At 43.6% G+C, this 18,732-nt stretch overlaps 1 protein-coding gene across 1 annotated transcript in view; it reads left to right on the top strand.

Moving 5' to 3' along the window:
- The first annotated feature begins 2,122 nt into the window (after window positions 1-2,122).
- The window catches only part of LOC144681438 (transcriptional regulator QRICH1-like), a 30,460-nt gene continuing 13,850 nt past the window's right edge, over window positions 2,123-18,732 (top strand). Inside the window, exons 1-5 of the mRNA XM_078543026.1 lie at window positions 2,123-2,195; window positions 5,520-5,674; window positions 13,149-13,263; window positions 13,998-14,106; window positions 16,755-16,906. Coding sequence (XP_078399152.1) covers window positions 2,123-2,195; window positions 5,520-5,674; window positions 13,149-13,263; window positions 13,998-14,106; window positions 16,755-16,906 — 604 coding nt within the window. The remainder of the gene's footprint in view (window positions 2,196-5,519; window positions 5,675-13,148; window positions 13,264-13,997; window positions 14,107-16,754; window positions 16,907-18,732) is intronic.

The raw sequence follows: 18,732 nt of genomic DNA, 5'->3' as shown, positions 1-18,732 counted from the left end.
CCCGCTGTCGTGTGGGGGCCGAGAGAGGAGTGTGTGATTAAACTCACGCCCCCTGAATCCCATTGACCTGATCTCCCAGTGCCTCACTGGACTGGGCCTGAACCACAGAGCCCAGCTCCCAAGTGGAGTCAGTTTTTAAAAACCATCAGGACATGACGGAGATGCAAGTTTCTGAGGGTAGAGGAGTTGTGGGGAGCAGCAGAGTCATCAGTGCCTGCTCTGAATTACAGCCTGTGAGTGCTGAAGCTGTGTGTAGGTAAGGCTGTGAGTAACCTTCTCATTCACTGAGCCTCCGGGTGGTGATTTCAGTATGGAATTGGCTTTAAATTTCCCACAGGCGGCTTCCAGGCTGGGTCCAGAGGCTGCTCTCTATTCCCTCCCCAACCCGAGGACCCTGGGTCCAGAGGCAGCTCTCTATTCCCTCCCCAACCAGAGGACCCTGGGTCCAGAGGCAGCTCTCTATTCCCTCCCCAACCAGAGGACCCTGAGTCCAGAGGCTGCTCTCTATTTCCCCCCCCCAACCAGAGGACCCTGAGTCCAGAGGCTGCTCTCTATTTCCCCCCCCCAACCAGAGGACCCTGGGTCCAGAGGCAGCTCTCTATTCCCCCCCCCCTGCTCCAACCAGAGGACCCTGGGTCCAGAGGCTGCTCTCTATTCCCCTCCCCCCAACCAGAGGACCCTGGGCCCAGAGGCTGGTAAAACTCATTTGGTTAGGCTGGTTACTGCCTGACACCCCCAGTGACATTGGGACCAGGCTGAACCCCTCCATTTTCGGACACCTTCATGGGCTGAAGGACTGAGGAGCAGCCAGAGCCTGTAGAACCCATTCTCTGTCTGTGTGTCTGGCTTGGGGCTGCTCTGGTGACAGGTCTGATTGAAATTCCAGTGAGCTACGTGTTGAAGTCAGGCAGAGCTGACTGACAGGATTGATTGTTCAGTGTCACCTGGTTCTATAACCAGCCATGAAGAGAACACTAACAGGAAATGCAATCATGTGAGGAAACTGTTTAAATTAAATCCATCTCAGCTAATGCTACAAAACTCTTTCAATGGGTTGATAATCGATTCCGTGAGGTTACATGAGACCTGTCACAGGACCGTGACCGTAAAAATCAGAACCTCAAAGGTAGTAATCTCTGGATTATTACCTGAGCCACAAACATTGGCATTGGGCAAGATTAAAGAGATGAATGCGTGACTCAAAGATTGGTGTGAGGAAAATGGTTTTTGATTCATGGGGACAGGCACCAGTACTAGGGCAAGTGGGATCTGTACCGTTGGGGCGGCCTTCATCTGAACCATGCTGGGAAGTGTGTTCCAGTAAGTCGTATAACTGGGGTGGCAGAGAGGGCTTTAATCTAAATAGTGGAGGGAAGGGATCATGCAAGAGGAGATGTAGTAAATCAAAGGTAATGATGCGATAACAGAGCAGGTTATCCACTTGGGTAATGATATCCAGAGTGTGGCAGGAAGGGACAGAGTGTACAAACTTAAAAGTGCACCAGTAGATAAGGCCATAGATTGTAAAAATGGTAAAAAGGCAGAGTTAAAGGCTCTGTATCTTAATGTTACGAATGCTGCATGTAAAATGGGTGAATTATTAGCACTAATAGCCATTTCGGAAACATGGTTGCAGGGTGACCAAGGCTGGAACCTGAATATTGAAGGGTATTTGACGTTTCAAAACAATAGGAAGCAAGGAAAAGGTGGTTGGGTGGCTTGTTACTTACGGATGTCATTAGTACAGTAGTGAGAGGTGACCGTGGCTCAAAAGAGCAAGATGTAGAATCAGTTTGGATTAAGATAAGAAATAGTAAAGGTCACTTGTGGGAGTAGCTTATAGGCCCCCAAATGGTAGTTGCACAGGAAGAAATAAATGGGGCATGTAAGAAAGGTACCGTAGTAATCATAGGTGACTTTAATCATCTTGTTGTTTGGGTGAATTACATTGACAAAGGCAACCTGGAAAATAAGTTCATAGTGTATTTGGGACAGTTTCTTAGAGCAGTACGTTCTAGCACCAACCAGGGAGCAGACTATTCTCGACCTGGTGGTGAGCAGTGAGACAGGATCAATAAATAACCTCAGAGGAAAGGAGCCTCTAGGCAACAGCAATCATAACATGATAGAATTTCATCTTCAGTTTGAAGAGGAGAAGTGTGGGTTTAAGACTGGTGTATTAAACCTGAATAAAGGTAAGTATAAGGGTATGAAAGCAGACTAGCTAAAGTGAATTGGGAAACTAGGTTGAAAGGTAGGACAGTAGAGATGCAGTGGCAGATTTTTAAGGAAACATTTAATAACTTTCAGCAAAGAGTTATCCCAGCAAGAAAGAAAGACTCTTTTGAGAAGGATACACCATTCATGGCTGAATAAGGATGTGAAGGATAGTATCAAATTGAAAGAAACACTGTATAAATCCACACAGATTAATGGTAAGTCTGTATATTGGTCAAATTTTAAGAACCAGCAAAGAATGACTTAAAAAAAAAAGGGAGAAAGAAGAGTGAGAGAAAGCTAGCAAGCAATAGAAAAGCAGATAGTAAGAGTTTCTAAATAGGAAAAGAGTAACTAAAGCTAGTGTTGGTCCACTGGAGAGAGAGCCTGAGGAATTGATGATGGAAAACAGGCAGAGGTGTTGAACAGGTATTTTGTGTATTCACTGTAGAAGACTTAGAAAGCTTCCCAATTATGCTTGAAAATTAAGAGGTGAACGGAAGGGAGGAATTTTAAAATTGCCATGACTTGGGATAAGGTGCTGGGAAAACTGTTAGACCTAAAGGCTGACAAGTTCCCAGGACCAGATGGCCTGTATCCTAGGTTCTTAAAAGAATTGGCTGCAGAGATAGTAGATGCATTGGTTATAATCTTCCAAAATTCCTTAGATTCTGAAAGGGTTGCTGTGAATTGGAAAATGGCTAATGTCACACATTTATTCAAGAAAGCGGGGAGACAGAAAGCAGGAAACTACAGGCCAGTTAGCCTAACAGCTGTCATAGGGAAATTGCTGGAATCCAGCATTAAGGAGGTTATAGCAGGTTACTTAAAGAATAATAATTTGATCAGGCAGAATCAACATGGCTTTGTGAAATCGTGTTTAACTAATCTGTTCGGGTTTTTTGAGGAAACAACAAGCAAGGTGGATAAAGTGGGACCTGTAGATGTGGTGTACTTGGATTTCCAGAAGGCATTTTGATAAGATGCCACACCAAGATTACATAGTGTAGGGGGTAACATATTAGCATGGCTAAAGGATTAGCTAGCTAACAGGAAGCAGACAGTATGGATAAATGGCTCTTTTCCAGGTTGGCAAGCTGTTACTGATGGAGTGCCAAAGGGATCAGTGCTGGCGCCTGAACTATTTGCAATCTACACCAATGCTTTGAATGAAAGGGCTGAATGTATGGTAGCTACATTTGCTGGTGCCACCAAGATAGGTAGGAAAATACATTGTCAAGTGGAAGTTGAGAGTCTGCAAAGGGATATAGACAGGTTAAGTGAGTGGGAAAAATTTGGCAGATGGAGGGAGTACAATGTGGAAAAATGTGAACAAAAACAAAAATACCTGGAAAAGCTCAGCAGGTCTGACAGCATCTGCGGAGAGGAACACAGTTAACGTTTCGAGTCCGAATGACTCTTCGTCAGAACTAAGGGAAAATAGAAAAGAGGTGAAATATAAGCTGGTTTAAAGGAGGGTGGGACAGGTAGAGCTGGGTAGAGGGCCTGTGATAGGTGGAGATAACCAAAAGATGTCATAGACAAAAGGACAAAGAGGTGTTGACGTTGGTGATATTACCTAAGGAATGTGCTAATGGGGACATTAAGGGTGGAAAGCAGAACGAGCAAGGGACAGATAGCCCTAGTGGGGGTGGAGTGGGGGGGAATCAAAATAGGCTAAAAGGTAGAGATAAAACAATGGATGGAAATACATTTAAAAATAATGGAAATAGGTGGGATAAGAAAAATCTATATAAATTATTGGAAAAGGGGGGATCGGAAAAGGGATGGGGAAGGAGGAGAGAGTTCATGATCTAAAGTTGTTGAAAGATGTCAACTTGCTCACTTTGGCAGGAAAAATAGAAAAACGGTATGCTATTTAAATGGAGAGAGATTGCAGAACTCAGTAGTACAGGGGGATCTGGGTGTCCTGGTACATGAATTACAATAGGTTAATACGTAGCTACAGCAAGTGATTAGGAAGGTAAATGGAATGTTGGTGTTTATTGCCAGGGCAATGGAATATAAAAGTAGGAAGATTTACTGCAGCTGTGTAGAGCCATGGTGAGACCACATCTGGAATATTGTGTACAGATTTGGCCTCCTTGTTTGAAAAAAGGTATTAATTGCGGTAGCAGTTCAGAGAAGGTCCAATCGACTTATTCCTGGGGTGAGGGGCTTGTCTTAAGTAGAAAGGTTGAACAGGTTGGGCCTATATCTATTGGAGTTCAGAAGAATGAAAAGCGATCTTATTGAAATATAAGATCCTGAAGGGATTTAATAGGATGGACACTGGAAAGTTGTTTCCACTTGTCGGGGAGACTAGAACCAGGGTACACAGTTTAAGAATAAGAGGTCGGCCGTTTAAGATGGACATGAGGAGAATTTATTTTTGAGGGTCAGTCTAAAATTAGTCGGTGGAATCCTCTTCCCCAGAAAGCAATGGAGGCTGGGTCATTGAATTTATTGAAGGCAGAATTAGATTTTTGATAGACCAGGGTAATGGGGGGGGGGATGTTGCGGCAGACAGCAAAGTGGATTTGAGGCATAATCAGATCAGCCGTGATCTTATTGAATGGTGGAGCAGGCGTGAAGGGCTGAATGGCCTGCTCCTGCTCCTAAGTCCTATGTTCCTAAGTCAGCCATTTTTTGGAGTGGGGCGGAAGGGACAGCTGACTCATTCCAGGCCCTTCTATTGAACCCTCTGGCCTACCCTTTAGTTCCCCACCATTTCATCTCCGAATAACTGGCATATTGTTTTTCCTTTAGGTTTACATAGGGTACAGTGATGAACTATGAAGCAGTTCTAGCTCCCTTACAGTGTTTTGCGCAAAAATTGTTGTAAGCCCACTGCACAAACATGCTTGCACATACACCTTTGTTTCTTCAACTTGTTTGTTACCTTGACTAGAATCAATAGAGATGAAAAAAAACTAATGCTACAGGGGGAGGGTTAGCATGTAGTTGAGGTCCCTTTGGGCCATTTCTTTGCGGCCACTATTTTGGGGAAAGATCTTCCTGCCAAAACATTGATCTGTCGTTTTCTCTCTTTAGATAGTGTAAGTTCCACTTCTACTTTAAGCAGAGCTAACATTTGATGATATGTGAAATTGGGACATCCAAAAAAGATTTGATTAATGCATTTGTTCACTATTAATTTGTTTAAAGAAACACTTCCATTGTATCATGTTCATCTTTTCCACGTGCCTGTGACATGTGATAGCAGCAATCTTGCATGTTGACCATAAAAGTTGTGACTGATAAGTATGCTGGGTAATCATGGTGTTTCCTTCCCCTCTAAGGGCGTCAGCCATTGCGCTTCCAGGAAGACCTTCTATCATCAGCAGTGGCAGAACTAAATTATGGTCTGTGTCTCATGCTAAAAGAAGCTCGCAATGCAGAGGGTGAGGCATACAACCCGGACATGGTGTATTATATATGTCTCTGCATACAAAAGGTACAGCCCGTTGACTGAATATATGCATAGCAATTCAGAATTTTCAAACAACTGTGACATTCAATAGGAGGAATTGATTGTTAAAATGGAGAGTATATGTGTGTATACATTGTGAGTGAAAAAGGATATAGAATGCAATCCCTTTTATCAGGTTACAGTGGCAGTTTTCACATTACTAATGTTTCCTTTGTAAAATAAAATTGGGAATGCCAGAAATCAATAATTAATGGCAAATTGTTAAATATGCCCGGCAGGCCAGTCTGTAAATGTGAAGAGAAAAAAATGAGTTAGCATATGCACATTTCAAAACAGTACACAAAAGTATTGCACCCAGGACATAAAACTGTCTTTCTCTTGACCGAGATCTGTGTATATCCATATATTTTGGTTTTGAACTGCATTTTTAGTGTATCCATTTCTCTGACAAACATGTGACTGCACTGTCATCAGCAATGTGCCTGGGTTACTGCAGCTGGAAGTGCTGCTGAATGGCAAAGCAAAATGGTGTTTCTGTCTTACCTTCCATCTGGGGTCTGTCCTCTTGAGACAACTTTTAAATGCCTACAGCTGTGCACAACCAGGGTTACATGCAATGTACAACACACAAACAGGCCGTTGAGCCCAACTGGCCTGGGCCCATGTTCATGCTCCAAATGAACCTTCTCCACTAGTTACTTCATCTCACCCTTTTGGCATATTCTATTTCTTTCTCATTCATGCATTTATCCAGCTCCTGGGGGAATAGTGGTATTGCCACTGGGCTAGCAATCCAGGGACTCTGGGGACCTGGGTTTGAATCCCACCATGGTGGAATTTGAATTCAATCGATAAAATCTGGAATTAAAAGTCTAATGATGACTGTTGTCAACTCATCATAAAAGTCCATCTGGTTCACTAATGCCTTTTAGAGAAGGAAATCCGTTGTCCTTACCTGGTCTGGCCTACGTGTGACTCCAGACTTGCAGCAATGCAGTTTTTTAAAAATTCATTCACAGGATGTGGGCTTCGCTGGCTGGGCCAGCATTTATTGCCCATCCCTAATTGCCCTTAAGAAGGTGGTGGTGAGCTGCCGCCTTGAACTGCTGCAGTCCATGTGGTGTAGGTACACCCACAGTGCTGCTAGGAAGGGAGTTCAGGATTTTGACCCAGTGACAGTGAAGGAACAGCAATATATTTTCAAGTCGGGCTGGTGAGTGACTTGGAGGGGAACTTCCGGGTGGTGGTGTTCCCATGTGTCTACTGCCCTTGTCCTAGATGGTAGTGGTCATGGGTTTGGAGCCTTGGTGAATTCCTGCAGTGCACCTTGTAGCTGGTGTACACTGCTGCTGCTACTGTCGATGATAGAGGGAGTGAATGTTTGTGGATGTGGTGCCAATTGGATGGTGTCAAGCTTCTTGAGAGTTGTGGGAGCTATACTCATCCAGGCAAGTGGAGTATCCCATCACACTCCTGCCTTGTAGATGGGGGACAGGCTTTGGGGAGTCAGGAGGTAAGTTACTTGTCAGAGTTCCTGGCCTCTGATCTTATTTTTTGATTAGTTTAATGCATTTCAATAATTTAATTTATTGCCCATTCCTAATTCTAAGAGTCATAGACCAGATGAGGTAAGAATGGCAGATTTCCTTCCCTAAAGGACATTAGTTTTTACAACATTGGTTTCATGGGATCATGGCATTAATTTTTATTGAATTCAAATTCCACCATCTGCCGTGGGATTCGAACCCGGGTCCCCAGGGCATTACCCTGGGTCTCTGGATTACTACCACTACCCAATCGCCTCCCCAAATACTTGTAGCCACAGTATTTATATGGCTAGTCCTTCATTTTCTGGTCAGTGGTAGCCCCCAGGATGTTGATATTGGGAGATTCAGTGATGGTAATGTCATTGAACGTCATGGGGTGATGGTTAGATTCTCTTGTTGGAAATGGTCATTACCTGGCACTCGTGTGGTATGAAATTACTTGCCACTTGTCAGCCCAAGCCTGGTCTTGCTGCATTTGGACATGGACTGCTTCAGTATCTGAGGAGTCGCGAATGGTGCTGAACATTGTGCAATCATCAGCGAACATCCCCACTTTAAACCTTATGATGGAAGGTCATTGATGAAGCAGCTGAAGATGATTGGGCGCAGGACACTACCCTGAGGAACTCCTGCAGTGATGTCCTGGAGCTGAGATGACTGACCTCCAACAACCACAACCATCTTCCTTTGTGCTAGGTATGACTCTAACCAGTGGAGACTTTTCTTCCTGATGCCCATTGACTCCAGTTTTGCTAGGGCTCCTTGATGCCACACTCGGTCAAATGTGGCTTTGATGCCAAGGACTGTCACTCTCACCTCACCTCAGGAGTTCAGCTCTTTTGTCCATGTTTAAGCCAAGGCAGTAAAGAGGTCAGGAGCTGAGTTGCCCTGGCAGAACCCAAACTGGGTGTCAGTGAGCAGGTTATTGCTAAGTAAGTGTCACTTGATAGCACTGTTGATGGTTCCTTCCATTGATGATGATTAAGAGTAGACTGATGGGGCAGTAATTGGCCGGGTTGGATTTGTCCTACATTTTACCTGTGCAATTTTCCACATAGCTGGGTCGACGCCAGAGTTGTAGCTGTACTGGAACAGCTTGGCTAGGGGCGCAGCAAGTTCTGGAGTACAAGACAATGTCAGAACATTGTCAGGGCCCATAGCCTTTGCAGTATCCAGTGCCTTCAGCTGTTTCTTGATACCGTGTGGAGTGAATCAGTGCTCTCTGCAAGCCACTTGGTTGTATCAAACCGCTAGAAAATCAATAAGGAATGAAACCAGACGGACTACCCGGCATCGACCTGGGCACCGGAAGCGACAACAACAAACCCAGCCCTGTCGACCCTGCAAAGTCGTCCTCACTGAAATTGGGGGATTGTGCCAAAATTGGGAGAGGTGCCCCACAGACTAGTCAAGCAACAGCCTGACATAGTCATTCTCACGGAATCATACCTTACAACTAACAACCCAGGCACCACCAACACCATCCCTGGGTATGGCCTGTCCCATCGGCAAGACAGACCCAGCAGAAGTGGCAGCACCGTGGTATACAGTTGGGAGGGAGATAACCTGGGAGTCCATATCATAGACTCCAGACCCCATGACATTAGCAAGGAAGCCTCCTGCTGATAACCATGCACTGTTCTCTGCCCCCCACCAGCTGATGAATCAGTACTCCTCTATATTGAAGGAGGAAGCACCAAGGGTGCAGAATGTAATCTGGATGGGAGGGCATCAATGCCCATCACCAAGAGTGGTTCGGTAACACCGCTACTGACCGAGCTGGCCGGTCATAGGACATAGCTGCTAAACTGGGTCTGCGGCAGGTGATGAGGAAACCAACAAGAGGGAAAAACATACTTGACCTCATCCTCACCAAACCTGCCCGCTGCAGATGCATCTGCCCATGACAGTATTGATAGGAGTGACCACTGCACAGTCCTTGTGCAAACCAAGTACCGCCTTCACATTGAGGATACCCTCCATTATTGTGTGGCACTAACACGGTGCTAAATGGGAAAGATTTCAAGCAGATCTAGCAACTCTAATGGACATCCAAGAGGTGCTGTGGGCCATCAGCAGCACCAGAATTGTACTCCACCACAATCTGTAACCTCATGGCCTGGCATATCCCCCATTCTACCATTACCATCAAGCCAGGGGATCAACCCTGGTTCAATGAAGAGTGCAGGAGGGCATGCCAGGAGCAGCACCAGGCTTACCTAAAAATGAGGTGTTAATCTGGTGAAGCCACAACACAGGGCTACTTGCGTACCACACAGCATAAGCAGCAAGTGATAGGCAGAGCTAAGCGATTCCACAAGCAAAGGATCAGATCTAAGCTCTGCAGTCCTGCTACATCCAGTTGTGAATGGTGGTGGACAATCAAACAACTCACTGGAGGAGGAGGCGTCACAAATCTCCCCATCCTTAATGATGGAGGAGCCCAGCACAGCAGTGCAAAAGATAAGGCTGAAGCATTCGCAACAATCTTCAGCCAGAAGTGCTGAGTGGATGATCCATCTCTGCTTCCTCTGGAGGCCCCAGCATCACAGATGCCAGTCTTCAGCCAATTTGATTCACTCCACATGATATTAAGAAACGGCTGAAGACACTGGATACTGCAAAAGCTACGGACCCTGACAATATTCCAGCAATCGTACTGTAGACTTGTGCTCCAGAACTTGCTGTGCCCCTAGCCAAGCTGTTCCAGTACAGCTACAACACTGGCATCTACCCGGCTATGTGGAAAATTGCTCAGGTATGCCCTGTACACAAAAAGCAGGACACATACAACCCGGCCAATTACTGCCCCACCAGTCTACTCTCGATCATCAGCAAGGTGATGAAAGGCAGCATTTGACTGAGTGTGGCATCAAGGAGCCCCAGCAAAACTGGAGTCAGCAGGAATCGGGGGGAAAAACTCTCTACTGGTTGGAGTCATACCTAGCATAAAGGAAGATAGTTGTGGTGGTTGGGGGTCAATCATCTGAGCTCCAGGACATCACTGCAGGAGTTCCTCAGCCTAGTGTCTGAGCCTCAACTATTTTTTAGCTGGTTCATCAATGACCTTCCTTTCATCATAAGGTCTAAATTAGGGATGTTCGCTAATGATTGCGCAATGTTCAGCACCATTCACGGTTCCTTAGAAACTGAAGCAGTCCATGTCCAAATGCAGCAAAACCTGGACAATATCCAGGCTTGGGCTGACCAGAGGCAAGTAACATTCACGCTGCAGAAGTGCCAGGCAATGACCATCTCCAATAAGAGAGAATCTAACTATCGCCCGTTGACATTCAATGGCATTACAATTGTTGTATCGTCCGCTATCAACATCCTGGGGGTTGCCATTGACCAGAAACTGACCTGGGCCAGTCATATAAATACTGTGGCTACAAGAGCAGGTCAGAGGCTAGGAATTCTGCGGAGTGTAACTCGCCACCTTACTCCCCAAAGCCTGTCCACCATCTACAAGTCAGGAGTCTGATGGAATGCTCTCCACTTGCTTGGATCGGTGCAGTTCAACAACACTGAGGAAGCTCAGCACCATCCAGGACACATCAGCCCCACTTGGTTGACACCCTATCCACAAACATTCACTCTCTCCACCACCAACGCACAGTGGCAGCAGTGTGTACATCTAGAAGATGCACTGCAGGAACTCACCAAGGCTCCTTTGACAGCACCTTCCAAACCCCTGACCGCTACCGTCTAGAAGAGCGAGGGCAGCTGACACATGGGAACACCACCACCTAGAAGTTCTGCACCAAGCCACGCACCAGTCTGACTTGGAAATATATCGCCATTCCCTCACTGTCGCTGGGTCAAAATCCTGGAACTCTCTCTCTCTCTCTCTCCCCCGCCCCCCCCAAACCAAACAGCACTGTAGCTGTACCTACACGACATGAACTGCAGTGGGTTAAGGGAGGCAACTCGCCACCACCTTCTTGAGGGCAACTAGGAATGGGAAATAAATAAAGGCAAAATACTGCAGATGCTGGAAATCTGAAACAAAAACAAAAAATGCTTGATGGTGACATCCTGTTGGTGGAGAATACCACTCATGTTGCATAGTAGCAGCATGAAATAGCTAGTTTCATCTGTTGCTCAAATTTTTGAAATACCTTTGCCCTTCCAAGATAATCTGAGGTGGACTGGGCACTTTCCAGGGCCAAAAGTGACAGCCTTGGGCCCAATCATGAGTTTAGGTGATATACAGTGCAAAAAGATCGGATCAGGGTAGCTATTATCCTGCAGGATGTCTTTGGATATCATAGCGATCTAGACCTGCCACCATGAATCAGTATTCATTGAGCTTATGAACGCGGCAACTCGCGCAGTTGAGCTCAGCTTTAACGACACCATGTCTGCCCAAATAGATAGTGTTGCCATGGGATCCCCTCTAGGCCCAACTCTCGCAAACATCTTTGTTGGGTTCCATGAGAAAAGTGTCTTCGATGGAATGACACCCAACCTCCCACCCCTCGCATATTCCCGATATGTGGATGATACGTTTGCTATATTTAAATCTGCAGCTGCATTTAATAATTTCTTTGCATATCTTAATGGGCTCCATCCTGTGGTCAAATTCACCTTTGAAATGGAGTGCCAAATGAACTCCCTTTCCTTGACCTAGTTAAGAAATCTACCAAGGGGTTCTCTGCCATGGTCTACCGCAAGCCTACCTTCACTGGTCAATACATGCATTGGGATTCATACAGTTCCACACGCTATAAGATTGGCCTCATCAGAAACCTCGTAAATAGAGCTGAGCCATTTGCTGCTAGTGCAAGCTTGATGCTGAAATTGGGCACATCAAAGAAATCCTGCAGGACAATGGCTACCCCGATCAGACCATTTTATGTTGTATATCACGTAAACTCGTGAATGAGCCCAAGGCTGTCACGTTCAGCCCTGAAAAGTGCCCAGTCTACCTCAGATTACCCTGGAAGAGCAAAGGTATCTCAAAAATTTGAGCAACAGGTGAAGCTAGCTGTTTCACGCTGTTACTATGAGTAGCAGTATGAGTGGTATTCTCCACTAACAAGATGCTGCCATCAAGCCAAAAATACGTTCTGCCTATCGCACACAAATAAATAATGTGGTATATGAATTTCAGTGCCAGTGTGATGCTAGGTATGTAGGCCATATGTTCCAAAGACTGGCGGATCGTATCAAACAGCATGTCCCAGCCGCTGTTCACAACAGGCAAGGTACAGACCATACCCAACCAGCCGTGCTTGCAAAACTCAAAATAGTGCCCAACATTAGATGTGATTCCACGATTGGACGACACTTGCTAAATAAAATTCAGTGTGCTCAGAATAACGCTGACAACCTATTTAAGATTTTCAGTCGGGCTCGCATTGTTACACATAAGCTTGTACTGGAAGCTACTTATATTAATATACAAGGTCCTGTTCTTCGCAGACAGAAAGAGCATGTACATACATTGTGCCTGTTTCAGCTAAATAAAATAAGTGACAGCCATTCGTTGGTTCATTCTCCAGGGAAATGCGTTGACCAGTCGGAGTCAAGCTGCCTGGTTTGAATTGCAAACAATGCTTGGCAGTTAACTGTCAGCCACCATCAACTGGTGCATTCTCAAGGCAATACCTCTTGCAATAACAGTCCACTTGCTAACCAATCAGCACTTCTCATACAATATAAATTTGTTGTTTTCCCTGGCATTGATGTTTCCTTTGCAAATTGTCCTGATGAGTGCAAGACGAAAAGCTTCAACCAAACATGTTTCTTTTTCACAATACTCAAGTTCTGTACCACCAAATATTTTTTAAAAAGCACCTTCCACTCCAGTTTACCCTGCTCCATATATCTGAAGCACAATACAAGTTTTACACATGGCTGATTTCAGTATGAACAAAGATTGTAGATGTGCTAAATGTTATTTATTTCATTTTTATGGAAAATTTATTTTTTGAAATTTTTTTCAGTACCTATTTGAAAATGGCAGGGTAGATGATATATTTTCAGATATCTACTATACAAGGTTCACTGAGAAATTACAAGAGGTGTTGAAGGATTGGCAACCTCAGATCAGCTCTTTGGGTAAGTGAATATTTATGTCCATATATTCCTCCATCAGGTAGTACATGAGATGGGTATGGGGGGCAGTTTTAAGCAGCATTTGTGTTGTAGTTATTTTTGCTTAAAAACAGTACTTAATGCTAAACCAATGACACCAAAAGACATGTCCAAGTGTTTAAGGGCTTTGTTAGATTTTCATATGCTATCACCCAAGACTGCAATAATTTTTCTGCTCTACAGATTGGGGAATTGAGAGTTTATCTCTTGATTATGCTACCAAATGCATTCTGAATGTGCATGTACGCTTTAGTAAGAAGCACATTTATATTTCCTCTGTACGAACATCAATTTGATTAGAAACATTGCAAATATAAAACCCAATCCTTCCTATTTAACAATTGCTGTGTACCTCTTGTTTCTTGCATCCTTATTAATCATCAGAACACCTCGAGATTAGCTGAAAAACTGCCAGGATATTTTGAGAATGCTTTATTTCAAATAAAAGACATCTCATTTCAACATCTCAGTGGCATCTTATTAACCGCTTCTTTGTGCTCTGAGTTGTGATGGTTAATTCAGCCACTTGATTGAGAACTAACTGAATTCCCTCTGAAAAGAATGTTAATCAAACATTTAGGGGGGGCATTGATATTCACAACCAAGCTGGGAGTTCTTACCAGTTAAATATATAGCGCTGCTTGCAAAATAGTTAATGTCAAGTCTGAAAGTAAATACAGCACTGTATTGTTTAATAGGTTACCTGATCCCCAGCCACATCACAGAGGAGATGCTGTGGGAATGCAAGCAGCTCGGTGCTCATTCACCTTCCACCCTCCTTACAACTCTCATGTTCTTCAACACCAAGTGAGTTTCCCTTTTAAGTTACTTGAACCTGAAATTCTTAATCCTTGAGCATTTGCTTATTCTGGATGCGAGCAACCCACGTGTATTATTCCCTGGTTTTCTCCTTCAGGAGCTATGAACTGTTGAGTATTTTAGCATTTCTAACTTCATCTGAATTATTTTTTAAAGAGCACCAATGGAATGAGGGGCCATCTTTTAGCTGTTTCACTTAATATAGGCTGCATCTTTACAATTGCAGAAAGTCACAGAAATAATCCTGATTAAACTTGTCCTTGATTAAAAAACTGAAGCTTCTTTTTATTACAACCATTCCCCTTGGTGTTTAATTTTTTTCCCCTATGTTAAACTGTACGATTATCCAAAATGATTCTCTTCCTTTTGTCCACATTCCTGTTTGAACAGAAGTTATAGAATAGAATTTATATTCTTTATTATTCTTTATTTCCTCCTTCAATGTCCTTTAGGGAAGGAAATCTGCTGTCCTTACCTGGTCTGGCCTACATGTGATTGCAGATCCACAACAATGTGGTTGACTCTTAAATGCCCTTTGAATGAGGGTAATTAGGGATGGACAATAAATGCTGGCCTAGCCAGCAACGCCCACATCCCATGAATGAATAAAAATTAAAAAAAGAATGTTAAGTAGTAGAATGATGGAGTTGATGATCCAAACCGCTTACCTTGTTCGTCCTATAAATAGGGCCTCAGTCTAATCCATTACACTTATTTTCTGATATTTAAATAAGGTTTTAAGTCTATAAAGTAATTGGATAGTTTCAAATGCCTTGCACAAGCTTGGAACCTTTATCTCTGACTCTGTGCATTCCTATTAAACGTCACCAGAATAGATTGACTTTCTTTTGTGAAGGGCTTTCATCTTGAAGTTGCATCCCATAGGGTACCAGAATCCATTAGTTAGGGGAATGCTAAATGAATTGCCAATGTAATAAGTTCCCGAAAAGTTAGTGATCAGTTGTAGGTGCACTTGTAAGAATGGCAGCTTGCTGTGAACCAGAGAAGCTGGCTTATGAAAGGGAAATCAAGTGTGACCAATTTATTGGGGTTCTTTGAAGGAGTAACATGCACTGTGGATAAAGGGGAACCTGTGGATGTACTGTACTTGGATTTCCAGAAGGCATTTGATAAGATGCCACATCAAAGGTTATTGTAGAAAAATAAAAGCTCATGGTGTAGGTGGTAATATATTAACATGGATAGAAGATTGGCTGGCAGAAAATAGAGCATGCATAAGTGGGTATTTTTCTGATTGGTAGGATGTGATGGGGCCTCAATGTTTTTACAATTTATATCAATTACTTAAATGAGGGGAGCGATGGCATGGTAGCCACGTTTGCAGATGACGCTAAGATATGTAGGAAAGTATGTTGTGAAGAGGACATGAGGAGGTTGCAGATGGATATAGATAGGTTGAGTGAGTGGGCAAAAATCTGGCAGATGGAGTATAATGTGGGAAATTGTGAAGTAGTTCACTTTGGCAGGCAGAATGAAAAAGCAGCATAATACTTAAACGGAGAACGACTGCAGAATTCTGAGGTGCAAAAGAATTTTGGTGTTCTAGTGCATGAGTCACAAAGTTAGTATGCAGGTACAGCAAGTAATTAAGAAGGCTAATGGAATGCTATCCTTTATTACGAGAGGAATTGAACATAAAAGTAAGGAAATTATGCTTCAGTTATACAGGTCATTGGTGAGACCACATCTAGAATACTGTGTGCAGTTTTGGCCTCCTTATTTAAGGAATGATGTAAATGCGTTGGAGGTGGCTCAGAGGACGTTTACTAGATTGATACCTGGAATGAGTGGGTTGTCTTATGAGGAAAGGTTGGACAGACGGGGCTTGTTTCCAATGGAGTTTAGAAGAGTTAAGGGGTGATTTGATTGAAGTCTATAAGATCCTGAATGGTCTTGACAAGGTGGATGTGGAAAGGATGTTTCCTCTTGTGGGTGAGTCCAGAACTAGGGGGCACTGTTATGAAATTAGGGGTCGCCCTTTTAGGGCAGAGATGAGGAGAAATTTTTCAGGGTTGTGCAACTTTGGGACACTCTGCCTCCAAAGGTGTTGGAGGCGGAGCCATTGAATATTTTTAAGGCAGAGGTAGATAAATTCCTTTAGGCAGGGGAATCAATGGTTATCAGGGGTAGATGGGAACGTGGCATTCAAAACACAAACCAATCAGCCATGATCTTATTGAATGGCAGAGCAGGCTTGAGGCCCGAATGGCCTACTTCTCCGATTCCATATGTTCGTATGAAATCCTTGTTGTTGCTTGGAACTAAGGAACATATCTATAAAATCAGGAAATGTAAAAACCTGTTTTCAATGCCATAAGCACGATGAGATGGTGTGGATTGAGCTAGCTGAAAGTGTTGATCTTCAATCTTTTTTAGTACACGTTGTAGCCTAAGCTGAGTAGATAAATAATGTTTTTGTCGTCCTTTAGCTGGAACGCTGAATTATTTTTTTCGAGCTTTGAAGACATATCAGGTGGGCTTAAGTGCTGGTGAACCTTGACTTAACATCAGCTTCTGGCTGGGAAGCAAATGGCCTGCTCCTTGCACAGCTAGCCTGTTTGGGACAGGAGTGTGGAAATTTTTACAGCCATGTGATTGTTTTTCTTTCCGCTCAGGTACTTCCTATTGAAGAGTGTAGAACAACACATGAAACTAGCATTCTCGAAAGTAGTTCGACAGACAAAGAAAAGCCCTGTGAATCCGAAGGATAAAAGCACAAGTATTCGCTATCTGAAGGCATTGGGCCTGCATCAAACAGGGCAGAAAGGTTGGTGTCTTTTTGAGTTTACTGTTAACTATGCATCAGATCAGCAGCAAAGTGGATTGAAGAAAAGATCTGTATTTTTGCATATCTCCTGACTGGTTCTACTCTGTATCAAAACAGAAGCTAAATATTGGAGATCTGATTTTTCTTTTTCAAAATCCAACCGGTGTTGAATATACAACTGGGGGGTCTTAACGCTGGGAAAGGTAGATTAACATTTCGGGTGGATCCCTTCTTGGCAAAACATTAACCTGCCATTTGTTTCAGTTACTGAATTCCAGAAATTTTATTTTGTTTCGTAATCCATTTCACACTGACAATCTCTGCCTGAGACGTTTATCACATGGGTAGTGATCATTTGCTGCCACAATACTAAAGGTTTGGAGAAAGTACTGCGAGATTCATAGGAAGATTTGTCTGCTAATGTTCATTGTTAGTGGGATCCCATTTTACTGTGTGCTGCAGAACTAGGTCACACCATGATCAATTTGTGTTCAAGAAATGCAATTGACACATTTTTCTGTGCTTTCTCCCTTTGCATCAGAGGCAGGACTGGAAATGCCAGCAATGCTCAAATGTTTTAATACACTGCATCTGAAAGGAAACCATCAGAGTTCTTCCATCTCATGAAATATTTCTGCTGCCCCTGTAAATGCTGTTTTTAGAGTGAACTTCATTTGTGTGTTGTAGGTTCACGACGAGCCTTAGAATATTCAAAGAATATGCACCAACCCAGTAGGTTGAAGACATTGCAATTTAGTACTAGTGGTCTCTAAGTATAAGCACATTATAAGTTTCTCTCCAGGACAGCCTCATGCAAGCATTGATTTGGCACAGTCAATTGTGTTGTTCAAGTACACGAGCTGGCTGAATAAATAGCTCTCTACACTTGAAGTGTAAGTACTGAAGGGAGAATGAATCAGAACCAGTTTTTGAACTAATTGAACTTCAAACTATGGGAGATTGGCCACAGGAACATGAGATTAGTCAATTCTGGAGGTGCCAGAGGGTTTCAGGAGCTGAGGGAGTGATGTTTGAGGCAGGAGAGATGGTCTTTGCGGTGAATTTATAAATGCGCTTTCCAAAAGGGTGGTGGAAGCAGATTCAACAGTAACTTTAAAAAGGAAATTGGATAAATTAAGTGGTTGAAATGGTAAAACATGGTCTTTAAAATAGCTGGCACAGACGCAATGAACTGAATTGCCTCCCTTGCTTGTACACTTTTCTGTACTGTCCCCAGCACTCGTGCTTGCTGACTTGCATGCATCCAGTGTATTAAAGTCTTGATTTTAAAATTCTCATTTTTGTTCAAATACCTTCATGGCCTTGCCCTCCTTTTTTCCCTCTTTTTCTACCATCCTCCAAATCTCTCTCTCTAATTTCCTCCAGTCCTCAATTCTCCCAGATCTCTCTGCTGCTCCATCTCTAGCCATGCTTATTCCTAAATTTAATCATTCCGCCATTGGCAACCATGCCTTCAGTTGCCCTCGCCCCAAGTTATGGAATTTCCTCCTTAAAGCCCCCGTCTCTGAGCACCTATTCTAATACCTCCTTGTATTGCTTGGTGTCACATTTTTATCTGTTCCTGGTTCTCACTGTTTACAAGGATGGTGGAAGTGGACACATTGAATGATTTTAAAAAGACAATTGGATGGACACTTGTGGAAAATAAACTTGCAGGACTACAGGAATAGAGTAGAGGAATGGGACTAATTGGATTGTTCTACAGAAAGCAGGCATGGGCTCAATGGACCAAAAGACATCCTGTGCTATAATGAGGCTGGTTCTATAATGCTGCTATGGAACACTTTTGGGAAGTTTTTCTGTGG

Source organism: Cetorhinus maximus, chromosome 6 (genome assembly GCF_964194155.1).
Source record: "Cetorhinus maximus chromosome 6, sCetMax3.hap1.1, whole genome shotgun sequence".
Taxonomy (NCBI): Eukaryota; Metazoa; Chordata; class Chondrichthyes; order Lamniformes; family Cetorhinidae; genus Cetorhinus; species Cetorhinus maximus.
Note: the sequence above shows the minus strand (reverse complement) of the source record. Positions and strands in the feature narration are given on the sequence as shown.